The sequence below is a fragment of the Caloenas nicobarica genome, chromosome 3 (assembly GCF_036013445.1).
Source record: "Caloenas nicobarica isolate bCalNic1 chromosome 3, bCalNic1.hap1, whole genome shotgun sequence".
NCBI classification, from domain to species: domain Eukaryota; kingdom Metazoa; phylum Chordata; class Aves; order Columbiformes; family Columbidae; genus Caloenas; species Caloenas nicobarica.
Genome location: NC_088247.1, coordinates 22,426,293 through 22,440,221, shown reverse-complemented (window position 1 = coordinate 22,440,221; position 13,929 = coordinate 22,426,293). Strand labels below are relative to the sequence as shown.

At 42.2% G+C, this 13,929-nt stretch overlaps 1 protein-coding gene across 6 annotated transcripts in view; it reads right to left on the bottom strand.

Moving 5' to 3' along the window:
* Window positions 1–13,929, bottom strand: part of ARHGEF10 (Rho guanine nucleotide exchange factor 10) — a 118,358-nt gene that overhangs the window by 60,726 nt on the left and 43,703 nt on the right. For 4 of the 6 annotated variants that reach the window (XM_065630650.1, XM_065630653.1, XM_065630651.1 and 1 more), the window contains 7 exons: window positions 13,722–13,836; window positions 11,735–11,847; window positions 8,118–8,195; window positions 7,698–7,877; window positions 6,282–6,398; window positions 1,804–1,896; window positions 123–293 (listed from right to left, as the gene is read on the bottom strand). In XM_065630650.1, coding sequence (XP_065486722.1) covers window positions 123–293; window positions 1,804–1,896; window positions 6,282–6,398; window positions 7,698–7,877; window positions 8,118–8,195; window positions 11,735–11,847; window positions 13,722–13,836 — 867 coding nt within the window. The remainder of the gene's footprint in view (window positions 1–122; window positions 294–1,803; window positions 1,897–6,281; window positions 6,399–7,697; window positions 7,878–8,117; window positions 8,196–11,734; window positions 11,848–13,721; window positions 13,837–13,929) is intronic. The other 2 variants (XM_065630652.1, XM_065630655.1) reach the window with 2 other exon arrangements.

Below are 13,929 nucleotides of genomic sequence, written 5' to 3'. Positions count from 1 at the left end.
ACCCCATGTTGTTGTGCTCTACAGAAAAACCTCAGGCGTCTCTGGTGTCTGTTCTAAAGACTGCTCAAGGCTCAGAAACTAATAATATGCTAACTCTCCATCACACATTCTTACTTCCTAACCTTGTTCAGATAACGTTCGTTCATTGCTTTTGCTATTTGTTTTATTTCACAGCGCTGATCTGCATCCCTTTTTCTTTCATTTAACTTCTCTGCCAGTGTTTCAAGTTCTGTAAGCGCCATCTGTAGAGGTAATCTGTCTGGATGTCCTTTATTAGTGTTCTTCAACATATCCTGAGGGGAAGTGATAAAACAAACAAATTTTAAATATCAGATTTAATTTCAAAGTCAAGTTCAAAAGATTACAGGATGTAATGTTATTGCTACATTCTTTACCCAAGTACTACTAAAGAACAAGGCCAATGAACACCTAATGAATATTCAGACAGCACACTGCTTATTTTCCTGAATACCTTAACAGTTCTTAAAAAAGATACTGAATGGGGTCACATATTGCTTATTCACAAGAATAAAGTACAGCAAAGGAACTTGAAAATAAGTGTAAAACATGCAAATGTAACGGGAAATTAAAAAATACACAAAGTTTGAAAATCAGTAATATGACATGTATGTAGGTATCTGTAAACAATGATTTTAAATTAAACTTCTCTGATATTTACTGTTGTAATATTGTATTATCTTTACTACTGTTATTATTCCTCACTAAAACACTGACAGCATGCTCATTCCAAAGTAGGAGACGTTACTTCATGGAGGTTGCAAAAGCCTCTAAAAATCTTTTCCTTTTGTAGGCGTGCAGTGGAACAATATTAATGAAATTTTTGCTTCTTTCCCACAGCACTTAAAAATCCCTACATATTCACTACAGCTTCCTGCCGCAATACACTGCCTTTCTTCTGCTAACTCAAAAACTCTCACCACGACTAGCTACCCACATTCTCCCCCCAGGATCACCACTGCTCCTTCTCCCACAGCGATTCCCAGACCCACACTCCAAGGCCTGTCCTCCTCTGTGACTCGTGGAATCACAGAATGTTAGGGATTGGAAGGGACCTCGAAAGATCATCTAGTCAAATCCCCCTGCCAGAGCAGAACACAGCTAACGGTAGCGCTCGCTGGGACAGACCTGCTGCGGTCTGCAAGGAGTTACAGACAGCATAGGCTGGTCTGCACTGGGGAACTGTGCTCTCCCTACCGCTCGACACCCTGTTAAGAGGAGACCTGAGGACTCCCTGTCAAATCCTCAGTTTCCATTGGAAGGAAAACAGGGTCAGAAGGAAGCTGCAATGCACCCCAGCAGGTCCTGTGAGCCGTGTAAACAGGGAGAGAATGTGCTTTTGATCCACATCTCATATATTCCTAACCACCCAAGGTGGGAATTACATTCTCTTGTATTTTTCTTAAATGTAAAGTAATGCCACAAAGTTCCCAGTGGTGTTTTGAAATGTTATTAGCTAACTAACTCATATAAAAAAGTAGCACATTTGAACTACAGCTTTACTGCAAAGTGACTTACAAGCTAAATATAAACCAGCAAGTAATCTAGAGTAAATCTACTTAACTGAGATTTTCCTGCAGTGTATTTACTGCCTGTCCCTGCAATCAGACTACAAGATCAGCGCATTATGATGCACTGAAACTTTTTCTTCATTATTTCTCCATGATCTCCAGTGGTCACTTCCACCGCCGTGTGCTCCTCCAGCAGAAGACAGCTACCGTGGAATCCCACAAGCAAAGCACGTAAGAATGAAACAAGAGCATCCCTTTGGTAAACATTATTTACCTGCAACAGTAGAATGAACTGTGGAAAGCGCTGGATAGGTTTCATCATTAAACCATACAATGTAATACGATCAGGGCTTGACTCCTGGCACTGCTGCAATGCAAGAAAACCACACTGTTTACTATGGTGAGCATACTTCCGTCAGATACAGAATGAAAGGAAAACATCTCCTGAAAATTCTTCTATGTCATTTAAATTAATTGCAACAGTGGTACTGGAAAGAGTCCATCTACTAGAAAGATTTCATTTAAAAATATTATATATTTTTTTAAATCATTATTAAAATGATGGCATGTCACTGAACTGAAATCTCCTTAAATAAATACAGCTGGGATAAAGCCACATCAGCAATGCAGCACCTATGTATATATCAATGCAGCACATTCGTGCTTTTTACACAAGTAGTGCCCTCAAACATCTGCTTAACTTCAAGCACAACGAAGGGAATGTACTTGTTCAAGGTCTTATATTTGAAAAATGTAAGTGATCTGCTGATTTATAGTTGTAATTTACTATTGCTGCTCCGTTTCTTGCGGCTAAGAGAATATAAATCTCTACCTATGTGTTTTTAAGAGGAAGTCTAAAGAAAACAAATCTCGGTGCTGTGCAAACAAAAAGATTTTCATTTTTTTTTTTATTAAAAGAAACTCAGGAAAATAACATTGATTTATAGTTGGAAAGAAAAACATAGAAATCCATTACTTTGGTTATTGGGACTGGCAGATAAAACCAGACAAATTTCATCTGCATACGCAGAAGAGCCCTGTTTGCATAAGACTTTTCACCACTTGGAAATATTTTGGCCAGAATCACAGCTAACCCAAAACAAGGAGGGCAGAGGAAATACTCAACAGTAAAAACAAAGCAAACCCAAACAATATTAAACTTGTGTTGTGCTTAAATTGCTATTTATTGCTACAACTATCAGTGTCACAACAATTTGTTTCCATACGCATCTCCACAAACACTTCCCCCCAGCAACAGCAGCAAGATTCTGGTCTTCACAGAATGTTAGGGGATTGGAAGGGACCTCGAAAGATCATCTAGTCCAATCCCCCTGCCAGAGCAGGAACACCCAGATGAGGTTACACAGGAAGGCGTCCAGGCGGGTTTTGAATGTCTCCAGAGAAGGAGACTCCACAACCTCCCTGGGCAGCCTGTTCCAGTGTTCCGTCACCCTCACTGAGAAGAAGTTTCTTCTCAAATTTAAGTGGAACCTCTTGTGCTCCAGCTTGAACCCATTACCCCTTGTTTCACTGTTGGTTGTCACCGAGAAGAACCTGGCTCCATCCTCGTGACACCCACCCTTTATATATTTATAAACATTGATGAGGTCACCCCTCAGTCTCCTCTTCTCCAAGCTAAAGAGCCCCAGCTCCCTCAGCCTTTCCTCATAAGGGAGATGCTCCACTCCCTTAATCATCTTTGTGGCCCTGCGCTGGACTCTCTCCAGCAGTTCCCTGTCCTTCTTGAACTGAGGGGCCCAGAACTGGACACAATATTCCAGATGAGGTCTCACCAGGGCAGAGTAGAGGGGAAGGAGAACCTCTCTCGACCTACTAACCACCCCCCTTCTAATACACCCCAGGATGCCATTGGCCTTCTTGGCCACAAGGGCACAGTGCTGGCTCATGGTCATCCTGCTGTCCACCAGGACCCCCAGGTCCCTTTCCCCTACACTGCTCTCTAATAGGTCATTCCCCAACCTGTACTGGAACCTGGGGTTGTTCCTGCCCAGATGCAAGATTCTACATTTTCCCTTGTTATATTTCATTAAATTTTTCCCCGCCCAACTCTCTAGCCTGTCCGGATCTCGCTGGATGGCAGCACAGCCCTCTGGCATGTCAGCCACTCCTTCCAGCTTGGTGTCATCAGCAAACTTGCTGATAGTACACTCAATTCCCTCATCCAAGTCGTTGATGAATATATTGAACAGTATTGGTCCCAGAACTGACCCTTGAGGCACTCCCCTAGATACAGGCCTCCAACCAGACTCTGCCCCATTGATCACGACTCTCTGGCTTCTCTCCTTCCGCCAGTTTGCGGTCCACCTCACTACCCGATCATCCACTCCACACTTCCTCAGTTTTGCCGTGAGGATGCTGTGGGAGACGGTGTCAAATGCTTTGCTGAAGTCAAGGTAGACCACATCCACTGCTCTGCCATCGTCAATCCACCTTGTTACGTCTTCATAAAAGGCTATGAGGTTGGTCAAACACTACTTCCCCTTGGTGAAGCCATGTTGACTGTCCCTGATGACCCTCTTATCCTTGATATGTCTTAAGATGGCACCAAGGATAAGGTGTTCCATCACTTTCCCAGGGATGGAGGTGAGGCTGACCAGTCTATAGTTGCCCGGGTCCTCCTTCTTGCCCTTTTTGAAGACCGGAGTGACATTTGCTTTCCTCCAGTCCTCAGGCACCTCTCCCGTTTCCCAAGACTTGGCAAAGATGATGGAGAGCGGTCCAGCAATGACTTCAGCCAGCTCCCTCAGCACCCGCGGGTGCATCCCATCAGGACCCATGGATTTATGGATGTCCAGATTGCTTAATTGCTCCCTAACCCAGTCCTCATCAACTAAGACAAACTCCTCCATTGCCCTGCCTTCCTCTGGGGCCTCAGGGGTACGGGGCTCCTCAGGACAGCCTCCGGCAGAGTAGACAAAGAAGGCATTCAGTAATTCTGCCTTCTCTGTATCTTCTGTCACCAGGGCACCCACCCCGTTCATCAGTGGACCTACATTGCCTCTGGTGTTAGTTTTATCTGCCATGTATTTGAAGAAGCTCTTCCTGTTGTCCTTGACCCCTCTTGCCAGGTTTAACTCTAAGGAGGCCTTAGCTTTCCTAGTTGCCTCCCTACATCCTCTGATAACAGCCTTATATTCTTCCCAAGTGGCCAGCCCCTCCTTCCATGATTTGTAAACCCTCCTCTTCCACTTGAGTTTGCCCAGCAGTTCCCTGTTTAACCACGCAGGTCTCCTGGGTCCCTTCCTTGACTTCCTATGTGTCGGGATGCACTGATCTTGAGCTTGGTAGAAGCAGTCCCTGAATGTTAACCAACTATCTTGGGCCCCTTTACCTTCAAGCAGCCTTGCCCACGGGATTTCCTCCAGCAACTGTTTGAAAAGGCCAAAGTCGGCCCTGCTGAAGTCCAGGGTTGCAATTCTGCTCGGTATTCTGCTCCCACCACAGGAGATTCTGAACTCCACCATCTCACAGTCACTGCAACCAAGGCAGCCCCCCACCTTTACTGCTTCAACCAGACCCTCCTTGTTAGCGAGGACGAGATCCAGCAGCACACCTCTCCTACTCGGCTCCTCCACCATTTGCATCAGAATCCAGCAGTCTTCACTGCTGGTAGGCAAAAAAAAAAAAAAGAGGAACGTGCAGAAATGTCTTCTGTCCTCAGAGTTCAGTTCTGAGTCCCCAGCTCTGAGCAGCACTGATGCCAGCAATGACAAACAGTGATGACAGGTGTAAGTTATGCCTCTATTGGAATAACGGGCTTTTAACAGTGTGAGAGGTATGAAGTGACTACACGCTCACTACAGAAGTTCGAACTTTGTGGCTTCCATAATATAACCCTTTGTAGTGCTGGCTACGCTCCAAACAGTTGTCAGTTAATTCTAAGACCTGGAGACAGATTAGGAATCAGCCTCCCTGCAACCATCCTCTCTGCAACCTGAGGGCTTCTCTATTGAGTTTGTCTAGGAGACCCAATTTCACTGTTTGGCGGTCCGCTGCACCAGACCTTACGGAGTGACAGCTCTGAGGCACAACTCAATCCAGGACTCTCTGGGAACAGGACAAGCAGAGCCTTCCATGCTCTCAGCAGCGTCACAGGCAACCTAAAAGCCTTGCAATGGATTTCATGTACCCTCTGCAAGGTATCATCTCTAGGGATTCACAGCACTTCTACTGCATGTACCAGGCCCTCAATGCACATCACCAAGAGCATCATATTCATCAGGGCAATATGTGCTCTGCACAAAAATTTTCAATTTTAATCCCAAATTGGAAACATGATTTTCAAAATACTAGGAGATTGTTGTGGAACAGAAATCTAGTTATACTGCTCTGAACACCACAATTAAGAAGTTAGAAGTAAAATAAAACCCAAATAAGAAGAGGCCACAGATGGTGAACTATTATTTGAAACTTACCTGCTTTGAGAGAATCCCAATGTTTTGCCAAGTACAGTACATGCAAACACCAATAAAGGGATCTGAACAACAACAAAACCACTCTGCACTTCAAAATACATCCTATATATAATATCATATTATTATTCTGAAAATATAGTAGCGGAAGTGAATTCTCTGGGGATTTCTTTGTGCCAAACCCATAAAACATAAAACCAAAGTCCTTAAAAGAGTCACACGATATATAGAATCAGCAGTCAAATTTCTTCCTAACTTATAATTTATACTGTCTTGTTTATATCATATGTCCAGCTAGTTTAGGATTGAACAAACTCACCTTCAAGAAGTCTAAAAATGCAGGTTTGGTGGCACATGTCTTCTTGAGAATCCCTACTGCTGTACTGAAGTTGTTTACATACTCGCTGTACGCATCCAATACAATAGATTTAGAAAACTGAAAACATAAAAGGGTAAACTTTAACTATAAATACAAAAGATCCCCAAAAGCATAACTATCTAAACCTCTGACCATTAAGGACTCACCCAGCTTGGAGCTAAGGGTTTTGCTTGGCCTAGTCAGTACTAGATCTACAGAAATACTGGTGTTGCCCAAAGTAACCTTTCTGTAGGAGACATGTTGGAAACCTAAAGATGTAACAGCTGTGAACTGCAAAATGTAAATTTACAGAAATAGCTTCATCTTGGCTATGACATGAGGCCAGAGCCTGGGGACTATGGGCAATTAAAGGGCATCAACTGAGAGTCAAAGCAGCTGCTGGGATGTGCTGATCATCTCACTGCTGCCTGTCTTCCAGATTTGGCAAACCAGTGAAGTCCCAGGGCCTTCACACCCCATCTTCAGCTGGTAAGAGTTTACCAGGAAAGGAGGTAGATTGTGTAGCCATGTGAGAGGTAAGATCACTGCTCATTGCCTCCGTAGTAATTTTATCCCTCTCATTTGCAGAGCTGGTCATGAATGCTACCTAACGTGCTTCCATCCAAACAAGACAGGTTTGCTTTAAACAGTAAGTCTTTAGTAACCATTTTGACTGGAATAGGGTCAGAGCACTCAGAGATACAGATCCCAGCTCTCCTACAGCAGGCATGAAAAGGTGATAACTTCCAGCAGCTGGGTGGCAACAAAACAAAGTACTCAAAGCAGGAGGTAGGCAGCCTTTTCTGTCCACACTCTCAGACTGGGAAAAATGCCTTACCATCAACCAAGGCCACCTCTTGTTTTCTCTATTTTCAAGCAGTGGCTAGTTCAGTCCTTTACCAGATAGGCTTCCATTAAGGGTGGGAAAGTATTTTACAAATACTCTTCACCTGCGCCCCCAGGCTCAGCTGAAATCCAGGAATTCAGGACATCACCTACTGTAGGTTTTTTCTGCTCCAAATAAACATACTATACATGACTACCTACTTTTTAAGAGTTGCTGAGCCTCAATCTCACCTTAATTTTGGTGGATCTGTGAATCTCTGTTTCCTCAGAAAAATAAACTGTTTACCTAAATGTCTGAAAGCTTGATCAAAGCCTGCAAATTTTGCCCACAATCCTTTCATATCTGCCCACCAAGCCAAAGACACATGTTGGTGTCTGTTTCCTTACCAGGATGGTACAAACACACTCTGACAGTCACCACAGGCATTGGAGAATATGGGAATAAAGTGGGCAAGTTAGACAGAGAGATACGGAGATGGAATAACAAGCCTAAAATAAAAACAGATTATCTGTTCAGATGCACTTGCTTACTGAAGCAACAAAGACATCACCAATCATTTCAACAGAGTCCCACTCAGATACACGACTCGCCAGTGCAATCTGAAACATTGAATGGCACTGCAGAATTTCCTTAAGTCGATAAAAGACCATTTTGAGTTTTCTTTCACTCAATAATTTTGGTTCCATATCTGAAAGGGGCTTCTCATATTGCTGTGGGGAAAAAAACAAAACAAAACCACAACATAAAAAGATTTTAATAAACAAGCAAAAAAAGGTCTTCTAAAAGCAGAAAAAGAACCAACTTATGTAACAGTATATACACACAAAATCTCTCAACATTTGGCATGAAGCATCTGTAGCAAAACCCACGTGAATCATGCTGCAGATTCTTTATGGATTTCACTATTTTTCAAATTTCCAAATTATAACATGCAAAACATATTAAGGTACCTCCAGAATTCTTTTGAGAGCATCCACATAATTCTTCTCACTGTCAACTACAGAGCCCAAAATATACCTTCTCACAACCTGTTGAAGAAACAAAGTTTTGCCTGAAGCTCTCATCTGGTAACACGTTCATCATAGTTGGGAATACAGATGATAAAACTCTCACATTAAGAAAACACAAAGCAATTTCAATAGTGGAACTGCGATAAAATAACAACATACCTCTTCAAAAGTAATTAAACTTACTGTAAAATTATTTATTTTCAAGAACACAATAGCTATTGTATCTATATCTATAATCTTTTTTGACTGTTGCAATTCCAAGCTTTAATTTTGAAACTTGTCTTTTAATTTTAGATGTATAAATTTAGGTATCAATATCAATAATAATAGGAATAGATGATGTTGGCTACTTTGGTGAATTGCTGCAACAAAATAGGTATAAAGTTCTAAAAAATCAGTCTTTGAGATTAATTTTCTTTTTTTTTCAATGTTTTATAAATTTGTTAAGAGCAACCTGAAGGACAAACAAGCATGCGCTGGTGACATGAGAGGAAGGACTAGGGAACCCATTTGGGCTAAAATTTAAACTTCTTATGGTTATTGATTAGATTTCTTGCTTGTTTTAAGGATTTGTTTTCACCCAAATCCATCGCCTAATCCAGCTCAAAAGCAGGACTAAGGGAGAAAACCACACAAAGGCAAGATCAAACCACTCCCCACAACTACGAGGCAAGGCAGAACTGCTTCTGTTGCTATTTTAAGCCAGCCTAAATGGCCACAAAACTCAAATCTCAGACTTGATTCTTTCTGTTCCTGATGCCCACGGCCTCCTTTAATTCTCCACATTTGTATTTTGCATTATTAAGCTAAGTGCAAGTTATGCAAGGATTTTCTTTCAAGTACTGGCATTTCAAAGGAAAGCTTACAAATTATCTGAGGCCTTCCTTAAAGATACATATGGTAAAATTAGTTGTGTCTAATACGTGTTCAGAATGGATTTAGCAGTGTCTTATTTGGTATTATCTATCAGCTGCTCTGGTAAAGGATACTAACTCCACTGTTAGTCACAGTTCATTCTTCCGAAAAGAATAAACATCTTGTAGAAAATGTTTTTTTCAGGCTCTATAATATACAAACAGATACTTAATAGTGCCTACAGGCTATTGCAACAGATACACACAATTTATGAGAGACTTGTATGCAAGTCTTACATTTACGTTCACATTTTTGCTAGTAACAGTAGCATACAAACATAAACAACTCACCCTAAGAATTCAGGTCCCAGTGTTAAAACGAAGCAAAAGCTATTGCAACCGAGACCCAAGGCAGGGCACAGTATTTGAGCAGGCAGCAGGTTTTAAACAAAAGCTGTCGTGCCACCTGGTGTTTAAAACCAGTATATTCATGACTACAGCTCATCCCCTCAGAGCGGTGGGGTGAGCAGGGGTCTCTGGCCCTCACCCCTCCAGCGGGATGCCCAGGGCTGCTCCATGGCACAGGGCGACTCCGTCCCAGAGCCACCACTTGGCTTGGCCTCTGTGGAGCTGCTCGAGTTTTTCTATCGACCTCAGCCCACCAAAGCCACGCTGACCTCCCACACGTGGCCTGCTGCACCCCTCCAATTCGATATTGCCTCCAAACGTGCACTGCAGCAGGTACCGGGATTGCTAATAAAGACACTAAACACCACAGGATGTGTATCCACTCCTGAGGGACACCACTAACACTGGCCACCTGCTGGATTTTGTACCACGGACTACAGCCGTCTCATGGAATCACAGACATCTGAGTGTGGTGTCCTCACCTGTTTACCACCCACCTTCTAGTCCACCCATATAAATGATCTCTCACCTACGCAGCTACAAGGGTGCTTCAGGAAGCTGCTGAAAGCCTTCCTAAACCAGAGGTAAATGACATCCTCTGCTCCATCCCTCAGCAAGTCATCTCCAAGGGACTCAGGCTGGCCAGGCACAAATGGACTCTGGTCCACCTATGCTGACTGTTCCCAATCCCCCTCCTGTCTTTCTGAACAGACATAGCTCCCAGGAACACCTGCTCCACTGGCTTCTCAGGGACTGAGGTGAGGCCAGCCCGGATCCTCCTCCTTGCTCTTCTTGAGGAGGATAGTGTGACATTTACTTTTTTTTCCCAGACAACAGAGAAAGGCCTTACTCTCCGCATTCTTAAATCCATCCCGTCTGGTCCAATTGACACCCATATGTCCAACTGGCCTCAGTACCCCCTAACTGCAGGTCCTGCCTCACCCCAGCCGGACCTGCCTCTGGGCTCAAGACCTTTGGAGGCCTGAGGACAAATCTCACCAGTAAAAGCTGAGGCAAAGGCAGCACCGAGTACCCTTTGTCACTAGGTCCCTGCCCCATCGAGCCCCAGACGCATGTTTTTCTTAGCCTTCCTTTTGCTGCCAACGGCCCCGTAAGAAACCTTTCGTTTTTGCCCTTCACACTTGATCAGCTCCTGCTGAGCTCTGGCTTTCCTACCTCCATTCCTGCCCACTTGGGCAGCTCCTCCTGAGTCGATAAGCAACATACATCATGACCTACACAACAATTACTGGTTTGCTCCAAACTAAGACCACTCTGTTTTTCCAAAAGAGGGCACTTTTTTTTAAATTACCTAAAAAAAACCCAAAAAACCAACACCCCCCCACACCAAAACCAGCCAAACAAAAAGAGCCACGAACACACACTGAAACTCTCAACCCTCTGTTTGGTAAGCAGGAAAAGACAGCATTCAGATTGATGCCGAGATCTTAGAGTATGATGAAATCTTACAGTAACGTAACACAGTTTGGTAGTTGCACTGTTACAAGATTAGCACTTCACTGTGCTAAACACATTACAAAAATAAGCCTCACCAAGCAAACCAAAAATCTTATACCACTCTCCACAACTGACCCTTAAAGTGGGGTTTTTTTGCTCATTTTCTGAGGGTACTGACGAACACGTGACTTGACACCACAAGAAGCTACAAAACTTTCATATAGTTATTATTTGTCATAACAATACAGTAAAATGAACCCACAGGATTTATTTTCAGCCAAAATTTCTAACTGATGCTGATTTCACTGTTTTTTGAAGTGGTTTCCACAGTGACTATAGAAGTTAAGGTGGAAAACAGCAAAATATATTCCTTCTGTAGACTTGAATTTACTTGGGACAAGTTTGTTTGTTTGTTTTTTAACCAGGAAAAACCTTAAGATTCAGAGACCATACAGGATATTCTCTACATTCAAAATAGAAATCCTGGAGCACCTGGAACAATGTCTTCTGACTCAATAAAAACGTTTAAACTGTTTTCTTCTTCACTCACACCCATCACATTTAGTTTAAGTGTTTGGGTATGAAACAATATAATTATTACAGATTATTTTACAATGCAACACAGAATTTTGCATCTCCGGCTGAATTCAGGACTTATGAAACTATATGCACACATACCAGTTTTCAAAAAACTACTTATACAGTCCTGAATTTGATGTTCACTCAATTTATGTTAAACATCAATATGTTTGAAGTGCAAAGCACCCGGGAACCACTGAGGTAGAGCAGAAGGGGAGATGAAAGAGACAGAAGACCACACTTCCAAAAGCCTGTTACCTGCTGCTGTGATAATCCTTCAGGCATAGGAGTCATAATTGCTTCTGTATGCATACAGTCCACATCAATAAATAAACTGAGCTCTTCTTCTTCCAGACATGATGATCTATGATCTACAAGTAATTGAACAGCCAAAATGTCAACTTTTTACAACACATACATCGAAAGTAGGGGAAAAAAAAAAAAAAGCAAAGATCCTATTATCCAGTAATTACACAGCAGTCTTATTTTCTCTTATCAAACAAAAGAAATTTCCCAACTCTTCTATATCACCTGTGAAATTACAAATACCACCACTGACAGGCGCTCTAATACAGGACATCTTTCAAAGGTATCTCAAAATCCTAAAATCCACAGGGCAGAAGGCAGCCTATGCATCTTTTGCTTGACCTCTACTCCCTCTTCACTGCCAGGAGAACAGGGCTGCCCAGAGTGCAGGACATGACAACTCAGGATAAAGCACTGTGGCTCCAGGGCCAATAGTTTTTAAATAAACGACCTTTGAGAAGAAATTAAACACACCAAATAATATGATCCAACTTAAGAAATTCCATACGCTCTTCCATAACTGAACTAAAATAAGAAGCCAAACGTACCAAAATGTTGGTTTTCATCAGAAATGAGAGTAAGGGATTCTGCATTGCTCCCTACATACTAATTTTATGCAAAAAGCATCACCAAAGTGCAGTGATAGGTGGCAGTAGGCAGCCAGACACAAGCAGAGATCAAAAAAGAACAGTATGAGAAACTGTGTCTTAGAGCAAAAAGAGAAGTAAGGGGAGCAGGTCTGCTGGCTGGAAGGAATTCATGAGTTTATGTGACAAATTTGTAACCAGCTTCCTACTGATCTGGTAAGCAGCTAAGCGATGAAACCATCCACAGATATCCTGTGTCTGGCATATAACCTCCAGAAACAGAAGGAAGAATGCCACGTCCACTGTAACATTGCCCTGCTGAAGCAGGTAATTTTCTCCTGTGCAACAGCAAGAAGTTAAAGACACATTTTTGATCCCTGAGGTTTGTGCAAGTAACTTTCTATTTTCTGTCTGTGAAGTCCAGAAGCAGTCAGAAGCTTTTACAGGGATGTAAGATGCATCCTGGTCCTTACGGACAGGATGCAGCTTTACATTAGCTTGCTCACTAAAAATGTCTTGTTCCAGTCTTGTGGCTTTAGCTTCCTAAAATTGTAGTTCTATAATGTCTGAAGTTACAACCATTCAATTAGCTGAGCAGAAACTTGAGCAGAAAGGCATAGTACCTCTCGGACTTATCCTGAGAAAGAAATAAGTTTGTATTCAATTACTACCTGCTGCCTCTTGCAAAAATTAACTGTGGACTGCTGCTGAGGCTCATGACAAAGGGCTGATATTTGTACTTAACTAGAGAAAGAACACAAATAATTTTAGCTTTTTGATTTTAGACCATACTTTGTTTTCCCAATATAAACTCAGATTTCATCAAAAAATCACCATACCGTGATAAAGCAGAACAGTCTCTTCCCCTACTACCACTCTTAAGCACAGAAAGTATTTGTTATCCCTTGCCACAGAAAACTTTAAATAGTTAGCTATCATGTCACTGAAAACCATATCATAACAGCAGACTTCCCGGACAGTCAGAGTTACTTAATGAAGGGAACTGGACAGACTTGGTCCCTTAACATAACTTCCATATTCCTGTATACCAATACCTAGATGGCATCTATGACACTGTTTGGAGGGATTTTTTGTTGTTGTTGTTTTTAAGTGGACCCTTCTCTGTGGTCATCAGGTTTCTCAGATCACTCAGGTTCTTTCCCCAGACCTAAAACTACTCCAGATGCATTGACCATACTGTCTTCTGAACTAATTATACCATACTTCCTTGCTATAAAGTTGATTTCATGCATCCAGTACTCAGCTCCCAGTACAAAAACCTGCTATGCCATTCACTTCCTTTCTCAGAAGCTACTAAAGAGAGTAACAAATACAGTATAATTTGCACATACCTTGAGAAATAAAAGATTTTGTTCTAATGAAAGAACGACCCTTTTTCACAGCTGCTTTTGTCTTTTCAAGTCCATCTTTGGTACCTTCTCTAGCAGCTCTCATCAGCTTTTGCATCTGTAAGATAAAAAATACAGTCTACATGTTCAGTGAATAATAGGAACACGTTTGAGCTGAACACGCAGAATACTTTCAATCAAAATATCTTTA